General features: G+C 42.0%; 1 protein-coding gene across 1 annotated transcript in view; it reads right to left on the bottom strand.

Annotated features, from left to right (window-relative positions):
- LOC113025072 (polypeptide N-acetylgalactosaminyltransferase 18-like) overlaps positions 1-23,094 on the bottom strand; it is a 181,076-nt gene that overhangs the window by 26,036 nt on the left and 131,946 nt on the right. Inside the window, exons 7-9 of the mRNA XM_026172462.2 lie at positions 17,809-17,994; positions 16,376-16,513; positions 8,226-8,321 (exon numbers count right to left, since the gene is read on the bottom strand). Of these exons, the coding sequence (XP_026028247.1) occupies positions 8,226-8,321; positions 16,376-16,513; positions 17,809-17,994 (420 nt within the window). The remainder of the gene's footprint in view (positions 1-8,225; positions 8,322-16,375; positions 16,514-17,808; positions 17,995-23,094) is intronic.

The raw sequence follows: 23,094 nt of genomic DNA, 5'->3' as shown, positions 1-23,094 counted from the left end.
AGCACCTCCTGCACACGACTGAAATTAGCCCTCGATCCAACAACAGCATTCATTTCCCAACTTTAGCAAATGAGACACAGAGATGGGTTTCCTGTTTAGAAACACTTGAGCGTGTGTGTGTGCAGACAGGCTGGAAACAGTTTTTTTCACCCTTTAGAAATAACAGCTTGCTTGAAAACAATGTAACTTTTTTTTTTATTAAAGTGTATTTGTATAGCATATTGGCTTTGGGAGAAGCAATCATAATGGAAAATTGGACTGCACGAGTGATAACAAGTTGAAACTAAATAACTGCTCCGTTGTAGCTTCACATTGTGCTCCCTCTCACTCAGACACACAACCACACACAGACACACAGTTGCTATCCATGATTTGTTCTTTGGGTTTTTGGAGTTTAATTGTAATTAATTTTTGTTTATTGTGAGCTTTCCTCTGTTTCTTGGTTCAGTTATTATGTAGATTTGATATTCATGTATTGAGTTTATTTTGTTCCCTCAATATGTCCCATCTCACCCTCCTGTTTCTTTTCCCCTGTGTTTAGTTATTGTTTCTAACTTCCTGTTTTATTTTGGTAGTCATTTGTCTCCCTTGCCTTTTATCTAGTTTAACTTTTCTTCTCTGTTCTTCGTGTCTCAATCTTGCTACCTCTCTGTTTCCACTATCCCTCATTTCTCTCATATGTATGCATGTATGTGTATATATATATAAAACTATGAAGTCATGTCGGCTCAGACGTCGCCTGGATCAACAAGGTCCGTGTCAGGTGTTGAGGAACCAGGGCACCCTGATGAGAAGTGGTCTACTGGAACAAGATGGCATCGATGGGCAAGAGATAAAAATAGGATGCTGTTGGAATGCTACTACACAAGTAACCCCAGCGGAAGGGGTTACATGAATAGGATGAGGAACCTATGGCATCTTTGATACCCAACATCCACATTAACAGGATGTGGAGGGTGAAGGTAACAGTGGTCCCAGTGGTAGTCGGAACACTCGGTGCAGTGACTCCCAAGCTAGCCGAGTGGCTCCAGCAGATCTCAGGAACAACACCTGAGAGCTGGGAAAGACAGCAATGCACTATTTGTGTGGTTTGCTTCAGCTGGTTTGTGCCAGACTCGAAGTGTAATCTCCAAAAGGCCGCTCACCTCAACATTTTTCCTGCAGTCAGGTTTTGTTTACAGTCGAGCCGACTGGACCTGAATGCAACATGAAGTCGATAGCTGTGGTCAGACACATTCATATAAGTGCTTTACTGAACACTTGCCAGTGAATTCCGCTCTCTGAGATCACTCTCCTCCTCTGTGTCTTAAATGGCCTCTCTATCCCACCTCTGCCCGTCTATCCTTCTCTTCCTCCCTCCCCTCCTCCGTGTCGGAAAGCTCAGAAAGGAAATTGAGGAACGTTATGCATCATTGGCACTCAGCAGTTCATCAGGTATTCAAAGCCATGCGCATCTGTTTACACACACACACACACACACACACACACACACACACACACACACACACACACACACACACACACACACACACACACACACACACACACACACACACACCTAATCTAAAGGACTGGACGAATCAGAATAAAAGGATCTGAACTGGGAATAAAAAGCACTGCAGGGAATAACATTACAAAAGATATTCTGCATGAATAAAGAATAAAGAAGGAAAAGTATCGAAGGCATGACAGAAGACCAGAGGAATACTGAAGACTTTGATGTCTGCTATGAAACGCTTCCTGCTGCTTTTTGCTCTGCCTCCTCGGGCTGCGTCTCGCTGATGTCTAATAAACGTGGCATCTTTTTGGCTCCAACCAGCGAGCCCGAGTGAGGACGGTGCCGGCGCAGTTTTACCAAGCGTCTGTATGAGCAGAGTTACTCACAGAGGCCTAAAATTTCATTAGTTTAATTCGAGGAGTGGCAGCTCATGCATGAATGTGTATAAAAATATCCATTAACATAAGAGATTATGGATTTATCCATTATATACTAACATTCTCTAATCCCATGATGATTAGCACAGCAGGTACAGGATAGATAATAACTTCCATTTCATTTTCTGTGCAGTACGCACTCGCACCTCTGATTCTGAAAGCCTAAATATCCGGGGTCTATAAAGTGATTAGTTCCCCTTTGCTGATTCTGTACTGTGTAACGATATTCTGCTCCTATCTTCACTTATCCCAGCACAGCCCCTAAATATCCCTGTTATCTGAAGACACTGCACAGAGCAGTAGGTAAATTATGGCTTGCTTCAAGTCATTTTTCTTTTGAGGAAGCTGAAATTTCTTGAAAGAATTTTATTTTAAATCACTGTGTATTTTAACACCTAAATATCTGTTCACCAAGGCTAACCGGGAAAAGTGAGTTTTGTTTACCTGTCCTATCTGTGATTAGCCTGAGCCAAACTCATGCTGCAAATGTTACAACTTTTCATAAAGCATCAACCTGCCAAACCTAATTTTAGCAAAACCAGCACACTTAGAATGAAGCTTTTTATTGTGATGAGAAGACGCTCAAAAACCTTCACGGTGGCTTTGCCCGTCTCATTTTCTTGCATTTAAAAAATAGATTTAAAAAAAGCCAGTAAGAGATAAAAAAAAAGGCACCACTCAATTTCTTTATCAGCACCTGCTGATTATGCTTTCCCCCAACGGAGAGAATATATGGAAGGCAAAAAGACGGAGGGTGAGGGAGGAAATGCAAACACAGCTGTTTCAGCAGCTGATGCTGTATTACCGAGTGTGACCCAGAAAGAAAGTTGGATGTTTCCGACATCAAGGCGCCGGTCAAAGCTATTAACTTTAGTGACAATGGAGGCGAGGTTTGGAGTGTCAGAAAGCTTCCCTCGATGCAGCGCACTACGTAGGCGTCTACTTCTGATTATGTGAGCCTCTTTACACAATACTGACAATTTAATATGAATTTTTAATTTTGTGAGGCTGCAGAGCTGTTCAAAGCAGAGAAGAGCGGCAATGCACAGTCCCGCTCGCTCAGTTTTTAAATTGTTTTCTCCGGTCTGCATTAAGAAGGCAATGAGCGTAGCCTTTACCGCCCCTCAGAATTCAATGACCTTAAATCTGCAGTGAGCTGATAGAGTTGTTGATTGGCCTCGGTGACTCGAGCAGAACTTTTCAGCTGCAGAGGCTAAAAAGTTTCCCGTCGCAACTAAAACAGCACGCAGAACGTGAACCTTATTATTGGGTGGTGGGTCTCCTTGCATTTCATTTTAAACCTATGATGTAATTAGACGTCTAACTCGTGACGGCAGGCGTCCATAGCTCAAAATAACTGATGTTGTGACTATGCAGTCACCTCCGTTTTAAGTTCTTAGCTTGATGGACTCAGCTGGACTTCCTTCTGACTAGTGTTTAAAGGAGACCTGTTATGATTTTTCTTATTACCTGTCATATATATAATTCCAGTGGTGAGTGCTCATATTATACATGCCCAGAGTTTATGTACTTGTGAACTTTAGACTCTCCTAAGAAACAGATTCAAGCATTAACGTGTTGTGCTAGTGCAGACTGGGTTTTGGCATAAAACAAACAAAACAAACTGTTGTTATTTACAAAGAGAGCACAGTGAGAAGACTGCATGTGAGAAGCGACAGCTCAGATTTTTGCAGCAGCCTCTTGCATATGCATTTCTGGGAGATCCTTTCTCAAGCAAGAAAATAAGAGAACATTTAAACCACGTGTGCCAGCTGATTTGCTAACGTTTTTGACGTGCAGTTTGGCGATAACTGAGGTGATATTTAACGCAGAAAAAGCATCTTAACTTTTTGCACTTGATATGGTTGCAGTTACTGCTGCACGGAGGAGGCCTCGCACAGATTTTAGAGCGAGTGTTTGAAGAGAGACGTTTCTCCAATCGTCTAAATTTATTTGCAATACCAGATAAACGTGATAAAAAAGTTAAAGGAGTCATGCAACACCAGCAATGACTCTTTGATGGGTGTCAGTCTGATCTGTGGATTTATGTTAATACACTTTACAAACAACATTTGTCCTCAACGAAGTTTTGTGACACTCACATTAAACTATTATAGTTTCAGGACCATGGACAGCGCACAAGGTTTTCATAGAGACCCACACAAACTCAGCTGCATTATAAAAATACACACACACGCACGCACACACACACACACACACACACACACACACACACACACACACACACACACACACACACACACACACACACACACACACACACACGGATGGAGTTTGTTTCATGCTACAGAAAGCAACGCCACAATATTGTTGCACAGCTTACAGTCTTTGGAGGCTGTTAACTACCAAACCCTGTTTCCATTACAGGGAGTGCAGAATTATTAGGCAAGTTGTATTTTTGAGGAATAATTTTATTATTGAACAACAACCATGTTCTCAATGAACCCAAAAAACTCATTAATATCAAAGCTGAATGTTTTTGGAAGTAGTTTTTAGTTTGTTTGTAGTTTTAGCTATTTTAGGGGGATATCTGTGTGTGCAGGTGACTATTACTGTGCAGAATTATTAGGCAACTTAACAAAAAACAAATATATACCCATTTCAATGATTTCTTTTTACCAGTGACACCAATATAACATCTCCACATTCACAAATATACATTTCTGACATTCAAAAACAAAACAAAAACAAATCAGCGACCAATATAGCCACCTTTCTTTGCAAGGACACTCAAAAGCCTGCCATCCATGGATCCTGTCAGTGTTTTGATCTGTTCACCATCAACATTGCGTGCAGCAGCAACCACAGCCTCCCAGACACTGTTCAGAGAGGTGTACTGTTTTCCCTCCTTGTAAATCTCACATTTGATGATGGACCACAGGTTCTCAATGGGGTTCAGATCAGGTGAACAAGGAGGCCATGTCATTAGTTTTTCTTCTTTTATACCCTTTCTTGCAGCCACGCTGTGGAGTACTTGGACGCGTGTGATGGAGCATTGTCCTGCATGAAAATCATGTTTTTCTTGAAGGATGCAGACTTCTTCCTGTACCACTGCTTGAAGAAGGTGTCTTCCAGAAACTGGCAGTAGGACTGGGAGTTGAGCTTGACTCCATCCTCAACCCGAAAAGGCCCCACAAGCTCATCTTTGATGATACCAGCCCAAACCAGTACTCCACCTCCACCTTGCTGGCGTCTGAGTGGGACTGGAGCTCTCTGCCCTTTACCAATCCAGCCACGGGCCCATCCATCTGGCCCATCAAGACTCACTCTCATTTCATCAGTCCATAAAACCTTAGAAAAACCAGTCTTGAGATATTTCTTGGCCCAGTCTTGACGTTTCAGCTTGTGTGTCTTGTTCAGTGGTGGTCGTCTTTCAGCCTTTCTTACCTTGGCCATGTCTCTGAGTACTGCACACCTTGTGCTTTTGGGCACTCCAGTGATGTTGCAGCTCTGAAATATGGCCAAACTGGTGGCTAGTGGCATCTTGGCAGCTGCACGCTTGACTTTTCTCAGTTCATGGGCAGTTATTTTGCGCCTTGGTTTTTCCACACGCTTCTTGCGACCCTGTTGACTATTTTGAATGAAACGCTTGATTGTTCGATGATCACGCTTCAGAAGCTTTGCAATTTTGAGACTGCTGCATCCCTCTGCAAGATATCTCACTATTTTTGACTTTTCTGAGCCTGTCAAGTCCTTCTTTTGACCCATTTTGCCAAAGGAAAGGACGTTGCCTAATAATTATGCGCACCTGATATAGGGTGTTGATGTCATTAGACCACACCCCTTCTCATTACAGAGATGCACATCACCTAATATGCTTAATTGGTAGTAGGCTTTCGAGCCTATACAGCTTGGAGTAAGACAACATGCATGAAGAGGATGATGTGGACAAAATACTCATTTGCCTAATAATTCTGCACTCCCTGTATGGTGTCTGCCTGCCAGACTGCTGCTCTAGGTCTACACTTGTGTGACCTATGACCTATATTTGACCTGCAGCATATATTTATATGCTTTTCTGAATACAATTAACAAGCTGCCTCTGTCCTGTTGGTAAATTACCCAAAGTTGAATATCATCTCATAGATTCTTGCCAGATTTGATAAGCTGACTGCGCCCGTGTTTAGATCTCACACACTGGGCTCTGACTGCACACACGTCCCCCACCTGAGGATTAACCAGGGCCCGGCAGAAGATATAAAGAATTATGGGTAGCACTTTATAATACGCCCCATGACTAAGAGTGGATCCCCTGTAACTACATGGCAATTCAAGGTATTTTATTTACATTTAAATTTAACTATAGTTATTAATATTTACACAGGAAGACACATGAGAATGAGGGGGTGACCAGTCAGGTTTAACAGGAAAGAAAGAAATAATTATACTGTAAGTAGATGTAGGTACTGCAAGTAATTACACGTAGTGTGCAGTTTCTATGGTAATTCTGCTGAAAAACAATGCTTCTCCATCTAACATTAGAGACGGGCTGTACTTAACTATCAGGTCTGTGTGACTTCAGTTGTTCTCTTTCACAGTTACTCTTTAAACACTTTCTAAATGAGTGTTTCCTTCCTCTAATGTACCTACCTTTAAGTATTTGTAGGGAAATATAATTACTTAATTTGAAATAAAATACCATGAAATTCAATTTTCCATTTTTCCCATTACAGGGGAATTAACCCTTTAAGACCTACCATAGAACCAAGTCCGCCAGAGCTTGTATTATATTTGTACATGCTGTGGAGCCATTTTTGGGAGCATTTCAAGTTGATATACATCAATACAACCATTATAGCCCAAATTTTAATAACATGTATGCATTAAGTGCATAGTAATTACACAAATTGCAAAAAAGTGCAATAAACTACAAAAAAAATTGAAAATTGTTTTTGTTTTTTAAACATATATTTCTAGTTAGAGAAATTTAAGAGGCTTATCCCTCAAAACAAAATAGTTTCCCACCACAGGAAATTTATTTTGAGTGTCTTCATAGTTTTATTTTTGAAATACACCAATTTTTATATACTGCAGGAAAAATGAAAATAAATATTATAATGCAGATTTGCAAAAAACAGCATGTGCATCACAATAAACTATTTCCAGCAGTGCAATATGAGTCCTAAGCATCCCAGAAACGAAACAGAAAGTCATAAAGTCAAAGATAACTTTTAAAAACACCAGTATAGGCTCATGAGGCCCTGATAGTAAAAAAACTACATTTCCACAAAAATGACGTTACTCCCGGTTTCGGGCAGGTAATGGCGGACAAGCGAAAGTTCGCGCTGACGTCTATTCCAACGTAGGAAGTGTTAAGAACAGCTGATCGAATCGGCAAAGCGTGTTTCTAGAATATTATGTTTTTGTTGCTGCAAGTGGTTTTTATGCAATTTTTGCAAAGCTTTATGTGGAAGGAAACCGTGACCTAGCACAAGCTGATGGCATAAGATGGAAGTACAACTCCTCCGGTTTCATATGCAAAAAAAAATTATTGCGCTAGCTTACGCGGTTGCAGTGCTACAAGGATTTAAAAGTAGCCCGCTCCGACCGGTTTTAAAGGGTTACGCCCTTTATCACAGGTGTTACTAAATTATACTGCATTGTGAATCATACAAAGCTACCCGACCGAGTCCAACAACGCATCAGTTTACTCGTTATCTGAAAGCAGCTGCTTGCAGCACTGAATCCACAAAACAAACTGACCACCTTAAAGCTTTTGTCTTAGTTTTCTGGTACGCACCTCCGCTCTCATTAGCATTGTTTTCAGCGTTAAGTGACAGCAACACACACCCAGGCTGCATGGACCCAACAATAGGCAACTCACAGCTGAACTCAATCGAAGCGCCAGAGAAACTTTACACAGCGATAACACGTCTGTCTGCTGCTTTCAGGGTTTTTTCTGCCCCCAAAGAAACAAAGCAATCAGCAACAGCAAAACATCAAACCATGCTTTAAAAAGCTGTGCATAATGACAAAATGTTTCTGTTTAGAATTGGACAACGTGCTAACTGTGCCTTCTTTCTGTTATGATGTGGAAAAAGATAACACTCACTCATCCCTGCTGCATAATGCAACTTTATGCAAGGGCTACTCTCTCCAAATCCCCCATTTAAACTAACAAAGACTGCAGAGGACTCTAATTATCTGCTACTGACAGCCTGCCTTGGGGGATTTCTCTGTGCGATCAGTATTTATCGGTGTCTCGTGGATTCGAAGCGATAGGACAGAGCGGACGAGAGCAGGATGAAAACCTGAGCCGACTTACTCACCTGAGGCGTCATACCATGGCACAGGTACATGATGGGGACGTTGTCAGTGTCAGGTCCTTGGTCAAGACACAGGTCGTCTCTCAAGCTGTTCTTCAACTGGAAAACAGAGTGAAGGTCAAAATGAAGACGGGATGCTTCTCTACCTAAAACTGACATTATAGGCAGTGAAGCTCAGGAATACAAAATGACAAGACTGCCGTCTAAATCGATTTCATAACAGAGCAAACAGGACACAGGAGGAGGGAATGACAACGTGAAGGGGAACAGAGGAAAACTAAGGACCTAAATACATAAGACGATGGGCGACAGGTGGAAAACACAGCCGGAACAAATCCAACTAACGAAACAGGGAAGCAAAACTAAACATAACGCACATGAGATGAGGGACTGTCAAAATAAAATAGGAAGCGATAAGAACACTGAGACTCAGGCAAAGACACGTGAGCTTGACACTCGCACGGGGAATAACAGGCATGGAAACACACGACACAGCGGGGAGACAAAACAAAGCAAGCAACAGCCAAACTAGAACACAAGAACCACACAGGACAGGGCCAAGAGAGGAGGACACACCGAGGAAAGACTGGAGACTGGACACCAAAGAAACAAAACTAAAGAAGAACTAAGAACTAGACATGCAATAAAATCAGAGGATCTCCTAAACTGAAGATCAGAATCTCAATATTCCACAAGTCTAAACAAACACAGGACCCAGACGACCAGGACAAGGTCTGAAATTAAGAACAAAAAATTAACTGTTTTTGTAAAAGAAATCTCTTTACAAAAGTCAAACGTTGTGCTTTTAAGAGGACATTTTTCATTGAAACATTTTTATACGTTATTTTATGTTTTTTTCCCTCTAATTTAAGAGAAATGCCCCGTCCTTTGAGTCCACTGTTTTTGATCCTTTGATATTTTGGAGGGACAACTTATTAAAGAGCTGTAATTCCTTAACCCTTCCTTTTTAATGGGCTGTTAATCCCCTCAAATTACATCCGAGAGAGTGCGCTTTAAACCCAAATTCATTATTTTACTGTCGCTTGAAAGTGTTTTGGGAGTATAATAAAGAAACCAGCTAAGACAGCGATGATGTGGTCCTTTCACCACAACCAAGAAAATGAAGTTAAAGAAAGAAGACACTCTGTTTAAACGACGTGTGTCTGGTTTTCCTTATGGATGCGTCTTTGTATTCCTCTCATAAGTGGAAGACGAGTGAAGCAGTCTCCTTCTCCCTCTCTATCTGGCTGTCTCTCTACATTATTAATTACTCCATTATGACAGAGTGGTGCACTACACAGCTTTAGCTGCGTGGCTAAAGTGAAGACAAATGGAACCACAGCGGGCTAATTACTGCTCGCCAGGAGAGTTATGCAAACACTTTACACTAACATTCACCTTTTTTGGCAGCTGCAGAGTCATATTTCAAAAAGAAAGAGCATCTTTGCTTTTTGGGTCATAGGTTATTTCCTCAGTTTGGCCACGTTCCACAAAAGATTATGAACTAATTGTTCAAAGTAGGCAAGAGAAAAACTAAAAAGAACTTCAGGTTGTCCTTGCTCCGTCTGTTCTGCTTCATGGCTTGTTTTCTGATCTTAGCAATTATCGCACTGAGTACAGTGCTATTAATCCCTAACCCTCAGAGAGGGAGGATCCTCCAGAGGGCCAATATCGCTGTGCATCGAGCCCATGTTGTAGCCAATATCCGAGTCCACGCTACCCATGGAAGGGTTTTGGCCTAAAGTGAATAATTTACCCTGGTGTCTGTAGGATACTGTTACGTTAGATATACCTTGGGCAAGACACTCAACCCCCGAGTCCTCTGATACATCTGCAGCATGTGCACAGAAAAACAGCGGCTGTGTGCACACATGAGCCCTAGCATTTTATAAATACAGTGGCTTGCTGCTTAAAAGTCTTTGGTGTGGTCATTAAATCTAGAAGGGAACCATAAGTCAAAATGCAGAATAATAATCTGGACCGTCTGTAATTGTTGATCAGTCAATCGTGTTAGTTTCTGCTGCATTTCCATTTCATGCCATCACTTCTTTATGTTATTCTCTCAAAGGGCAACTTAAGTATAGAGCTGAGGTTAGTAAACTTTGATGACTTAGTCAAATCTGATGCCAGCAGAGGAGCTAGCAGTGAAGGGTTAACAGTTTGAATCCCAGTCAGCGTATTCATTTCACTCTGGTAATCAGTATTAACTAATATTAACTATTAGCCAGATGCCTGAAACTACAGTATCGATATCATAGCGTGAAATCAAACTGTTTAATTTGTATAAAAAAATCCAGCCTTGGTAATATACAGCAGAGATTTTTGTACTTTGACCATGTTCGCTTGAACACTTTACGGATAATAACAATCTGTTAAGCTGCTTCGTGATTCATGACGTGTCATGAATCTTTGTGCGATGACTGATGCGCTCACACATGCATTATTTTCCTCTGTCTCTCTTCCACAGCATGTCTTTATCCTTCTCTCACCCCAACCAATCACAGCAGATGGCCCCGCCCCTCCCTGAGCCTGGTTCTGCTGGAGGTTTCTTCCTGTTAAAAGGGAGTTTTTCCTTCCCACTGTCACCAAAGTGCTGCTCATAGGGGGTCATATGATTGTTGGGTTTTTCTCTGTATGTATTATTGTAGGGTCTACCTTACAATATAAAGCACCTTTAGGCGACTGTTGTTGTGATTTGGCGCTATGTAAATAAAAATCAATAGAACTGAATTAGTCATGGCTTAGATTCCATGTGATATCAACGGTCACAAAGCCGTGGATAACACAAGAATAAATGATTCATTTATATTAAAGTAAAGATTTTAAAAATTGAAAAACCATGAAAATATTCGTAGTCTTTTTATACAGTCTATAGTTTTTCCTTAATTTAGGCTAAAATTGATGAAATTATAGAAAAAGTGGTCAATGAAGTTAAGTTTCTTAATTTTTACCAAAAACGATGTTTCTTAAAACATAAGCTAATAACTCAGGTCTCTAAGTTCTCCATGTTTTCTGAGATGTTTTTTACCTTTTTTTGATAACATCTTCAGTTTGGGTGACGTTTATCTAAATTTTCCATTCCTGCACATTCCACACAACAAACTGTTTATTATCTGAAGTAAAATATTCACCAGCAGAGCTCTGATAACAGCGATAACCGCAGCGTCATGAGGACTGATGTGATACGAATGCACACGTTGAGGAAACCTGGCTGTTAATAGCTGACACTGAACTGATGAGCTTCGGTAAAAAACGACCTCTAAAAAGAGCGGATTTGAATAGAAATGTCTCTGTATGTATTCAAGCTCTGGTCTGAGTTTGGTCGGCTCCAGGTTTATTCATCATTAACGTTGGCAAAATACAAACATTACTTTTGAAAGTTGAATGAAACGGCTCGATGGGTCCACATTCACACCAAACCGAGTCTCAAAGCTGAAGCATTTGGAGTTTATGATGAATGACAGACAGGCAAAACTTTCATTTCCGACAGTTTATTTTCTCCACTTGCAGCACAGCTGGCCTCAGCCAACCTACAGAACCCGCCGTTCATCGGGATCATGGATCGCATCTCTGCCTTGGTTTACTTAATGCAACCCATCGCCTCTCTGCGCTCCTCTGCATCACGTCAGAGACAGTCCTGTGGAGGTTTCAGTGTGTTTTTGATCCATTATTGGAGGCTGAGTGAAGCTTTCTGTTTCCCAATATCTCACGCTGCTTTCGGACGTATCACAGCGCTGCAATAATTTGATTTTTTATCGATCCCCTGAGGGAATTTCGTTTTTACTTTTGTCCCATTTCATAGAGGGTCAGAGGTCAGGCTCGATTACACAGCCGGTGGCTGCGATGACACCGGATGATTCAGTGTTTTGCTCAGTGGAGGTAAGGAAGCAGGAGGATTTAATAGTTGTTGAGATACATCAGTCTGGACTCCACCAGCTGATAACTCTTCCATCAATCAGGCCGTGCTCTCGAGTCCAGGAGGCATCACATCAGGGGCCATTTCACTCATGAAGGCAATTTTTGATGCACTTGTATTCCCATGCTATGCCCCTTTGCACTCCATAACATCTAAAATTTTAGTTTAGTTTACGTTATTTTCAGAGGTTAAAGGTCTCTAACATATAATACAGTGTAGAAGTCAGAGAAAACCATTCTTTATATTTCATGAGTGGGAAATAGAAGCAGCGATTTGGTAAAACATGTCAACATGAATGGAAATTAAGTAAATAAGGCAACAAAGAGCTTAAAAGTCAAGCTTTGGTGCGATCACCTTTTTTCTTCAGCACAGTCTGAGGTGGCCTTTCCTTCATTTCTCTGAGTGGTCTTCAGGAAAAGTTCTCCAGGCTTCTTGAAGAACATTCAAAGCCCTTCTTTGGATGTTGGCTAACATTTCTCCTGCAAGATGTTCCCACACTGCTTCAATAATGTCGCGGTCCGATCCACGGCTGATGCTGTTCCACTCTGTGTTTTTATCTCCAGGTGTGCTCTTACTGCACCTGCAGTGTGTTTGGGATCGCTGTCATGCATTTTTCTTCATAATTCCATTGATTTTAACAAAGACATGCGACACCACCGGCTGAAACGCAGCCCGAACCATAACAGATGCTCCACCGTGTTTAACAGACGGCTGTAACTCCTCTGTTGTGGCTCTCGCCTGACTTCTTCCAGATTCATTTCCAATTGAATTTCTCTCCGTTTCCCTTCTTTAAGCACGGCTTCTTGACAAAGCACTGTCTGTGCTGTGTTCAGTGCTTGCCTTGTGTGAGCTGTGTGTTCTTGTAGCTTTGACTTCATGCTAAATAAGAGATGAGTGTGTAAACAGATGGTTGTCACATCAGAACGCATGTCGCGCTCTCTCCGACTGCTACCTCCCGCAAGATATTGTTTTTTTTTGGCAAATATGAAACCTTCCTATCTACATCTCTCACATGTCACCGTGGCAACGCTTTCCTCTGACACGCTCGAAGCCAAGCCCCGCACGTGCTCAGTAGTGTCAACAAATAACTCCATCCGGCCCACATTGTGATTGAAGTGTTTATCGAACAACAGCACAAGAGGTGATGCGGAGGCTGCTTTCAGAACTGGAGATTCAATTGCTGCCGCTAATGTCTGCCCCCCACCCAGCCGCCCCTCCACCCCACCCCACCACCCACACATCTATCAACACATAACTCTTTTCTTCTATTCAGCGACAGAATTGATGTTCCACAGAGACGGAATAAAACTGAAAGGTTTTATTTAACTACAGGTGGGAAAACAAAAATTGTTTGCATCCAGCTTGCAGACAATCAAAGTTATTTGAAAAATAAAATAAAAGAGAGAACTTACACCTGTAGCTCTCCCACGAGATGAGAACAAGCATGTCCCATATGCCTGAAAATAAGAGGCTTCAACCTGGTGGTTTCCTTTTTGGGTGATTCCACAGAAAATCAGTGAGTGCCTCCCACCTGACCCCCTCCAAATCAGCTATTTGTTTATACAGCAATTACAGTATTCATGTAGTACACTTCATAGGTGCAAATGGATATCCACTTGAAATTTCCTGGCCTGAAAATCACGTCCAGGCTCTTCCACAAACCTGGAACCAAATCAGTTTCACACCAGCATCATCGATGAAACTGATCAATGAAACTGAACTAAAAATATTTAAAGTGACTTTTTGCATGCGGCTAAACATAGTCTGTCCTGAACAGTGTAGTAATATTTGTTCACAGATTGAAGTTCAGTCATGCACTCTGCAAACCCGAGTCCACTGGCCCAGCAGGAGGGATCCAAAATGAATACGGATCACGGATTCAGACCAGATCCGGTTCAGCTCTGGTCGTTTCCCAGCTCATCCCGTCTGAATCATAATGGCTTCATTTCCCTGACGTGATTTGTTCCTTTGTTTAAAAAGGCTCCTTTGATCTAAGCTATACTAATTTATGCAATATATATAAAAAATGAAGCAGTTCTTATAATGTGCTTCTTTTTAATGATAAAACTTTAGATGAAAAAAACCTGGAAAGTTGCCCTGCTTTGTTTTTTTTCAGGAATCTGAAACCATGACTGAACTGGAGAACATTAGATCAGAGGTTTTATCCAGTAATAGCAAAAAAAGTGAGGTTGTTACATTTCATCAGTAGATTAAGCTTTTACTAAAAAATTATTGAAACATAGAAATGATCATTAACTATAGAAAAAACAGTTTTTATTCATTAAACACTGTCTTGAGGATAATAACGTCACAGACCGTCTCTCCTGTCGGGTCACAGCTGAGTAATTAGATTAAAAATCAAGAAGAAAAATAAGATTCCAGCTTCATTTAATCAAAATTACATTTGGATAAATGACAGCAAATGTTCTAACAAATTATATATTTAGTATCAAAGTTTTATTCTGTCTGTCATGACAACGGAGCTAATCGAAATGAACCTTTTTAAACTTCCTGTTTTTTAATATAAACAGTCAGCACTGGCACGTGTTCATATTCAGGGTGAACATTCCCAGAGCTGATTGGAGCAACTCTGATCAGCTGTTCTGGCGGCTCTGAGTTGATTTTTAAACTCAAAGATTGTTTTACCTGCTTCCTCGAATAGGGCCCACAATCTGAAGACCAAACCTCATTTCAGTTTACGAGTTATTATTATTTCAGAGTAACAGAAGCATGCACTGATACTGTGGACATTTTATCTGATTTCCTATCATTCAGAAAAACTCAAGAAAGTGAACAAACTGTGATACACAGAGCATCACAGTTTGTTGGCACCAGTCAGGATGCCATCTGCCACGAAGCAAAGATGGTTCAGGAACGGTTTGAGGAGCACAAAAACGGGTTTGAGGGGTTTCACCAGATCTCAGTCCAAACAAGTCCGATCCACGGAGGACTTAAAGGATCTGCTGCTAACATCTTGGTGCCAGATACCACAGCACACCTTCAGGGGTCTAGTGAAGTCCATGCCTCGGTACACTTAAGTTACAATGTGGCAAAAGTTTTGGTTTTTTCATCAATGCAGAAACTGGATGTCTACCCAAGCTACAATCCAGTTATAAGTTTTAAAGATTTTATGGGTTAAAGGGTGACTGAGATCTCAATTAAAAATGACATTAAATGGTTAGTAAGTGGAATTGGTCCCAAATTAGTCATTTTCTTCCTCTATCAGCAGGAGCAGTCAGAGCAGGGGGATAATTCTGCTCCGCTTTCAACAGATTACTGTCATTTTTCAATTATGCAAAATCCTCCCACGGACGTTAGATGATGAGAGTTATAGTCATGCAGAAGTTAAGTGGTAGAAAAAAAGTTCACCTTCTCCATACCTGCTGCTGTGATTTAAAGTGAGTGTGCGTGTGCAATTGCACTGAGGGTTAACAGAAAAGTTGTGTTTTTGCAGCTGGAAAGTTACAGGAAGTCATGAAGAGGTGTTTATGATACGACGATAACAGGGTGGGTATTGTTTCTTTTTTAGGTTATTTCTAAAAAGCATCGACATGAAGAATCTGAACAAAACTCAAAATAAGAGGCGCACACTCGCAGGAGCACAAGACCTAACTGTGAAAGTCCATTTGTGACCATTTCCAGATGAATCATTTTGGGTAGAGGGTATATTTTGTCACCACAGGGAATCAAAATAATTTAGCAGAGGCACTGATATACAGACCACGTGGTGAGAAACCCCCCATCACTTCTAGCAACTCAAATCCAGACTTTAATCACTCTAATATCTTTATTTTACACCAAAACATGAAAAGAAGTATCAATCGTATTGGATGCGAATCCCAAATCCTAAACTGGTAGTGGTCGTGTATAAGAAGGCAAAAGTCCATGAAACAGCCCCAGGGTCATACATGAGGACATCAGTGAGGAACAAAAGAAAAAACAGAAGCACTGGAGCATCAGGAAATGTTTGGAAAGCTATAAATGTACGAGAAACAGAGGTTTTAAACTAGAACAGAAAGAAAATGCCTACAGCTCTCATGGGCTGTGTGGGGTTCAACAGGCTGCCAGTCGACTGCAGGGCCAACTGTTTCACAAAGACTACAAATACCCAGGAATACATAACGTTCTGATTTGGGAATTATTCAGAAACCAGTGGGAACTCATTAATGAATAAACCCTTAATTCTGGATGTCAACATAGGCAAAGACGGAAATGCAGGTCGATCACAGGAACTCACCACGCCATACGCAACTGTGTCGCTGTAGGATCGGAGCTCAGGGTAGATGTTGGAGAGGAACCAGCTGAACGGTCGACAGCGGAGTCTTGACCGCAGGGCCTTCCTCTTTGAAATGTCCCCGATGTCTATTCCTGAGTTCTAGGCAAGGAAATAAACACACACAGATCCAAGTTTTACATGCTGAGCATTTTACTGCCACCCAATGACCTCGAGCAACACGATAAATACAAAAAGAGCTTCAATTTTCTTACATTCGACGTAGCAATAAATAAAAACACGTGCAGAATTCAGGCGTCTGCGTCCTTTGAGCACTACTACATCCTTGGAATGGCAATGGAAGAGTCGGAAATGATAACTGAGCAGAAGAACAGCAAGGAATGTTTAAAAAGGAGCCTCACAGAGTGCGATACTCAGTGAGGAACGGCTGAAATTAAACAGAGATGTTAAAGCAGAATCTACATAAAAAGTATGTGAAATGTTCCCGAAAGATTGTTTTCCTGCCAAGAGGAAATTTACCCTACAGACATAAATTGTTCTTGGTCCTACAAATTTGAGCATATACTGGTTGATCTGCATTGAATCACTGTAAATCTGGTCTGCAACACTGTGCTCATACAAAAAACAATATCAGAGAAGAGTTATTGCCGGGCTCGAGCAAACTGGAAGACAAGAGCGATCTACAGGCTTATAATGAAACTAGCTATGAACTGAAGGACTACTTTGGGTGAGTTAGGTATATGTGCGATCACTCAGATATGAGTCTGACTTCGCATTAGACCTGAACACACGTGGTTGAAACATGGATACTAAAAGGCTGAACTAGTGTGAACTTTTTGGGATTATGAGGGTTTGGTTAGGTTTTGATAGGTCAGCTAAACCTGGTTAAGAAACACACTGTAGATCTTTGTTATACAGTATTCAAATGACTTGCGTGAGTTGTCATCTGAAAATGTAAACAAACAGGAAGTGACAAAAACGGTAGTACCTCTAATGACCGCTTGAGGGTGGGTCCAAAAGCAAATCGATCTCAATGCTAAAACGTGCAACGTTACGACATGAAACGGTATGATGGAGCTTGACACAGAATAAATAACCAAGCTCTCTAGTGTCATCTGGTAAGTTAACGCTCAATTATTTTATCTAACTTTCATCACACATACAACTAACATGCTAAGAATTGTCCAAAATCCACAGCGAAAATGTAGCTCCATCTTTTATATACAGTATATCCTTGCACAACAACAATCCTTCAGAGATGCATTTGCTTGTTATTTATGTGCCACTGACTTTCTAGTGGATCTCCATGGTGGCATTCATGGCTGCTAGAAAATCTGTAACACAACCCCTGAACACAAATAAACATGTCCACACACACACACACACACACACACACACACACACACACACACACACAGTGAGTGCAGTGTGTTTACCTGCAGTGGAACGTTCCAGGCCATGTAGACGTGACTCTTGTACTGGTCCATCCAGACCTCAGCCACCCTCAGAGCATTGCGGCGGACGTGAGCCGTCAGGTTCTCCGTGTAGGGTTTGTGGGCACGCTCGATGTGGGCGATCCGAGAGCAGGGCAGGACCTCTACACTGCCACCGCACTGCCACACCTTTGTTACACACACACACACACACGCACACACACGCACACGCACACACACACACGCACACACACGCACACGCACACACACGCACACACACACGCACACACACGCACACACACACGCACACGCACACACACACACAAATGTAAATTCTGACATGTGAGGACTGTGGGGACTCCCAAAAAAGGTAGAGATATTTTCAGCACCTGCCAGGTTACTGCCAGTTAAACCTGTGTCCTCTGAATAGGGGATTAAAACCTGCTGAAACTGAGCCTGGCTGATGGAATTAGCATGAATAGAAAGGTATCACAGGCACACAGTGGTGATGCCTACCCAGATGCTGCTATTTTCATCTGTCTGCACTTGTTTGACAGTGGAAGCTGTCCTACATGCCTATGTAGGACTAGCCAGGCTCATGACACATGTGACAAATGTTATTTCAAGTCATACATGTTTTAGTAAAACAATATTTGGTGTGTGTGTGAGGTAGCACATCATAGAAAACTCATGTTTGGATTCTTCCTTCTTTTGTGCCATATACGGTAATGGAAAAAAGTGTCTTTGGATTCAAAGGTTTTCTGTGTGAGGAGATAATAAATACAAACTTCACACCCTCAGCAGGTTCTAAAATTAGGTAAATACAACCTCAGAAGTACAGCTACACGTGGGATATTATACCGTATTATTATTTATCAGAATAAAAACTAAAAATGCAGAAGCAGTGCCTGAAAAGCTAAGCATTATCTTCCTGCTTCCACTACTCACGATTCAGACAAGCCACAGTTAACATGTTAAAGGCTCAAGTTCATGACAGACATGGCTGGTTTGGAAGGGCTATCAGGGCCTCTTCTCTTTAAAAAGAACACAGCAGCACAGCTTAGGCCTGGAAAGCTGCATCTGAACAAACCACAAGACTCCTGCAACAATGTCCTTTGGACAGAGACCAAAGTGGAGATGTTAGTCCATCATGCACAGCAGCACATTTGGAGAAAAAGAAACACAGCACATCTCATACCAGCTGTCAGCAGCGTGGTGGAGGCATGAGGATTCTTCTAGAGTCAGATGTGAGCTAAAGGTTGGACCAAACTGGGTCAACAGGACAAAGATCCCAAGCACATCATCAAGTGTCCAACAGAAAAGTATCCAGGTGCTGCAGTGGTCCAGAGTACAGACCTCAGCCTGACTGAGATGCTGTGGTGGGAGCTTCAGAGAGCTGTGCATACATGCATGCTGCAAAACTCACTGAACTAAAGTAACTAAGGAAGCTCAGAGCCTTTAATATGTGCAGCAAGATGTCAGAGATGTTTATGTCTGTGGTAGCAAGTGCATCTAGTCTCTGTTCTCCCTCAGACTCCACCTCGCTGCCATAAAGAACACTACCATTCTCTTCAAAGCTGCATAATAACTCTTCGTTCTGTCAGACCCCAAACATATTTGTATCATACCTCCATGCAGCTGTTATTCTCATATTTAGAGAGTATTTATGATTTATTAATGCAACTTGCAATTTTCTCTTACACAATGTGAGTCTTGTACTGTTTTAATCCAACTTCTTTTTTCATCACTGTCGTAAATATATAAAGTTCCTCACCTCATCGTGCAAGGTCTTCATCAGGCGCCTGCAGCACTTTTATTCTAAATGTGTTGTTTATTGCAGACTTTAGTATTTTTGCTCTTGATCGTGAAAATAAAAACCTGGTGTTAGAAAGGATCATAATAAGTCATGTTTAAAGGCTAACCCCACTGGCCTGTTACACCAAGCAAAAATATGCACGTTGACAAAATGTTACTGCAGCTAGAACTTCTGCACGGCTGTTGTTAACATCTTGCAGCGGTTAAACACTGACTGTCAGTGCTAAACAAAACCTTCCTGACAACGAAGTCGATACAGTACTCAAACAATGCTTTGATGTGGAATAATCGAACATCTTTCACCAGCTACAGGTATTTTATTAGTGTTTCGGCCCACAGCTGCATATCTAAATGTTTACTACTTTGCCCTCCGGTGAGTTTCAGAGTATGATGCGATGTGCACCGTCTCAAAGGTGAAGGAATTACATGGATCACGGGTCAGCAGGAGAGAAGCAAAGGCCATCTCTGCTGGTACTTTAGCTACTTTGAGCTCTTCCTTCTCAACATCAACTCCACTCATATTAACTTTTTTTCAGGGGTCCAATTCAAACCACTGCCAATAACAGCGAAGGACATCGCTGACTGATGTATGAGCGAGGCAGCAAATACATCGCAGGGTTACCTAGACAACGGAACTTGGAGTGTCCACTAGTGACCACCTGTCAGCTACAAAGCAAAGTGCAACAATCAAGCTGCTTCAAATGTGGACCAACTTTCAGGAAATAGCAACACTTCTCCAGAAATATTCTAGAATTCGCCACGTTTGGTCAGAAGATTATTGTACCATTGTTTCCACAATAGCGCTGCTCAACACTGAGCTGCAGGCACCTTAGGATTTCACAAACAAATGCTGGGAAATGCTGATTTGAATAGAAACTCCTGTTCCCTCTATTGCAATCCTGCACTCCTGTGCATTTGTGTTCTAATCCCTCCTGCCGGCCAGCCTCCTTCCCTCTATCCTACCAAAGCAAAGCGCTGCTGCAGAACAACAGCAGAAACTGTAGCGCTGGCCTGACGCCCAGGCAGGGCCAAATTCAGAGATAATACATGCTTCTTTCAGAAATACCTCAACACTTTCTATAAAGGATTTACAACATGGGGTTAGAGTATAAGGAGCTATTCTTCGAGTATAACAATCTACCTCTGAGCATGTGGGTGTGCAGCGTGAGATAGAGAATGGCATCAGGAAAAAGGGGAAATGAAAGAAGGAGAGATTCAAAAAAGGATATAAAAAGAGGAGGTGCTGGGATAAACACACAGGGAGATAAAGCGGGAATAAAGAGATGAGATAAAGAGAGTGAAATAAAGGGGAGAGAAATCTGGTCTTCAGTGATCTTTTCGAGAAGTCTTTTCTTTTTTTGGCTTTGTTATTTTTGTTCACGGGTGAACACAGGGTCATGTGCCAAATACTACACAGCAAACATCACAGAGCATCATTATGACTTTGAGAACTCGCAGTTTGGGTGCGTGTGCATCCGCTGTCTGGGAAGTTGTGTCTGGCTGACTTGTACGGGTGTCACCCAGACAAAACGCAGCACATTTACATCCCTAATTGTCTTCCGGCCTGTCTCCTTTGGTGAAATGTGGAACAAATCTTGCTGTCAGACTTGTGTTTTTAAAAGTTTTTAATGAGAAAATGAGCAGCAAAAGGCATAAACAAGTTGTGAATTATAAATCGCATTGAGCGAAGACAACCACCCGTCGTGATGGAGCGAGAAAAAAAAAAGACAATGAGTGTTAAATATGCACAATATTACGCCAGCACGGCGCAGATCAGGCTTCATGAAAGCAATCTTTATCACTAAAAGGAGCGTGCAGGCCAGAGATACGGAGAGCTTCTGCAGAAACCGAGGGAGCGCACGAACAAATCGCTGATAAAAAAGAAAAAGTAGTCTGTGTTTGGTATGAAGATAGAAATAGAACAAACGGAGTGTTTTCTGAGTTAAACCCAGGGCCAAAACCAACACATGATGAAATAGTTAGATTAGGAGCAATGCCCCTGGGACATGTGTGCAGAACTGATTCTGTCAAAATATCACCGCCGATTTACATAATCATTGATCTGAAAAAGGGGCTTCTACAGCTCTGTGTGCTGAAACATTGACTTTCCCTGTCATTCCTGATGTTTTTATAGAAAACCACGAAGTAAAAAACTCATCAGAATAATGATGTGCGTGTCGAGGCGGGGGCTCTATAGAATTCCACGTGCTGCTGAGTTCAGGCTTCAGATGGTCCTGTGGCACTGGAAGTGTTTGCTACAGAAATAAAATGTCAATACTCTGGCTAACCTTTGGTTGCTCTTTCAGCTGTTCCAAAAAACTCCACACACGGAGTTGTAACCTGTCCACATCCACACAAAATGCTCCACAGCCCCTTTGAAGTGCTTCTACGCTGAAACCGCTCCATTTTGCTTCACCGTTGCTGTCAACCCTGCAGAGGGCAACTGACTCTTGGCCCCGTTTCAGCACACAGGCCAACAAGTAATGTGGGCAGAGCGGCCGACGGCTGAGGGGAGCATCTGATCTGGGTCAGAAAGACGTGCACTGCGGTCGTGGTGGCGACAGTGAGCTCATCCCCCCACAGAGGGACCCTCACTACTTCTGCTTCACTGAATAAACCATCCAACTCTCCGCTGTGCTAATGTCAACAGGTGTTCAATTTGTCTCTGCAGTGTGGGCTTATGCAGAGTAATTATATGGCAAAAGAGCTCTATAATAGAGAATAACCTCACTGCATGATGCAGCAGCACTCTTGCTCTCTGCACTGTGAGGAGCTAAGGAGAAAGGCATTATCAGACCTGTAGCAGGCTTGACATTCATGCTTCATATGGAGTCACATCCGAGTCCTCCACAAAAGCTTCCGTGAGACAAAGGAAGGCACAACACAGCCAGTGACCAGACACATTTATATTCATGACATCATAGTGTGTTTATGACATAAGGTTGTAGCTGTTCTAAAAATGCACAGAGCCAAATATACTAAGTGGAACTAATAAGCCTGACTGCAAAACGCTGTGTGCTGGACTGGAAAGTTTGTCGGGTGAATAATCTGTGAAACAAATCGTCAGCCAGTTCTTTTCAAAGATGCCCTGCACCATCAATCAGACCTCAGGAGGGAGGATCCACTAACCAGCACAGCAGTGTAACTGTGGGGTTCATGCACATGTCTCAGAATAACACTTCAGGAAGCAGCTGAAGAAGCAGCAGCAGGTTCTGATAAAAGGGAAACTGTTAAAATCTGAAGGTTGAAGGAACAAATAGAAGAAACCAAAAGATGATTTGCCACCAGATCCTGATCCATGCATGCATCACTCCCCTTTATTCTGACTTAAATCCAGTGACCCCTGAACGACATTCTTTGAACACACTTCACACCTGAAAAAGAAGAAAAGACTACATGAGAGCTGATTTGTGAGGCTGCAGATCTCTACATGCGCCCTGCTGTGTGAAGACACAGACGTCTGCTGCCTGAAGT

The sequence above is a fragment of the Astatotilapia calliptera genome, chromosome 7 (genome assembly GCF_964374335.1).
Source record: "Astatotilapia calliptera chromosome 7, fAstCal68.1, whole genome shotgun sequence".
NCBI lineage: Eukaryota > Metazoa > Chordata > Actinopteri > Cichliformes > Cichlidae > Astatotilapia > Astatotilapia calliptera.
Note: the sequence above shows the minus strand (reverse complement) of the source record. Positions and strands in the feature narration are given on the sequence as shown.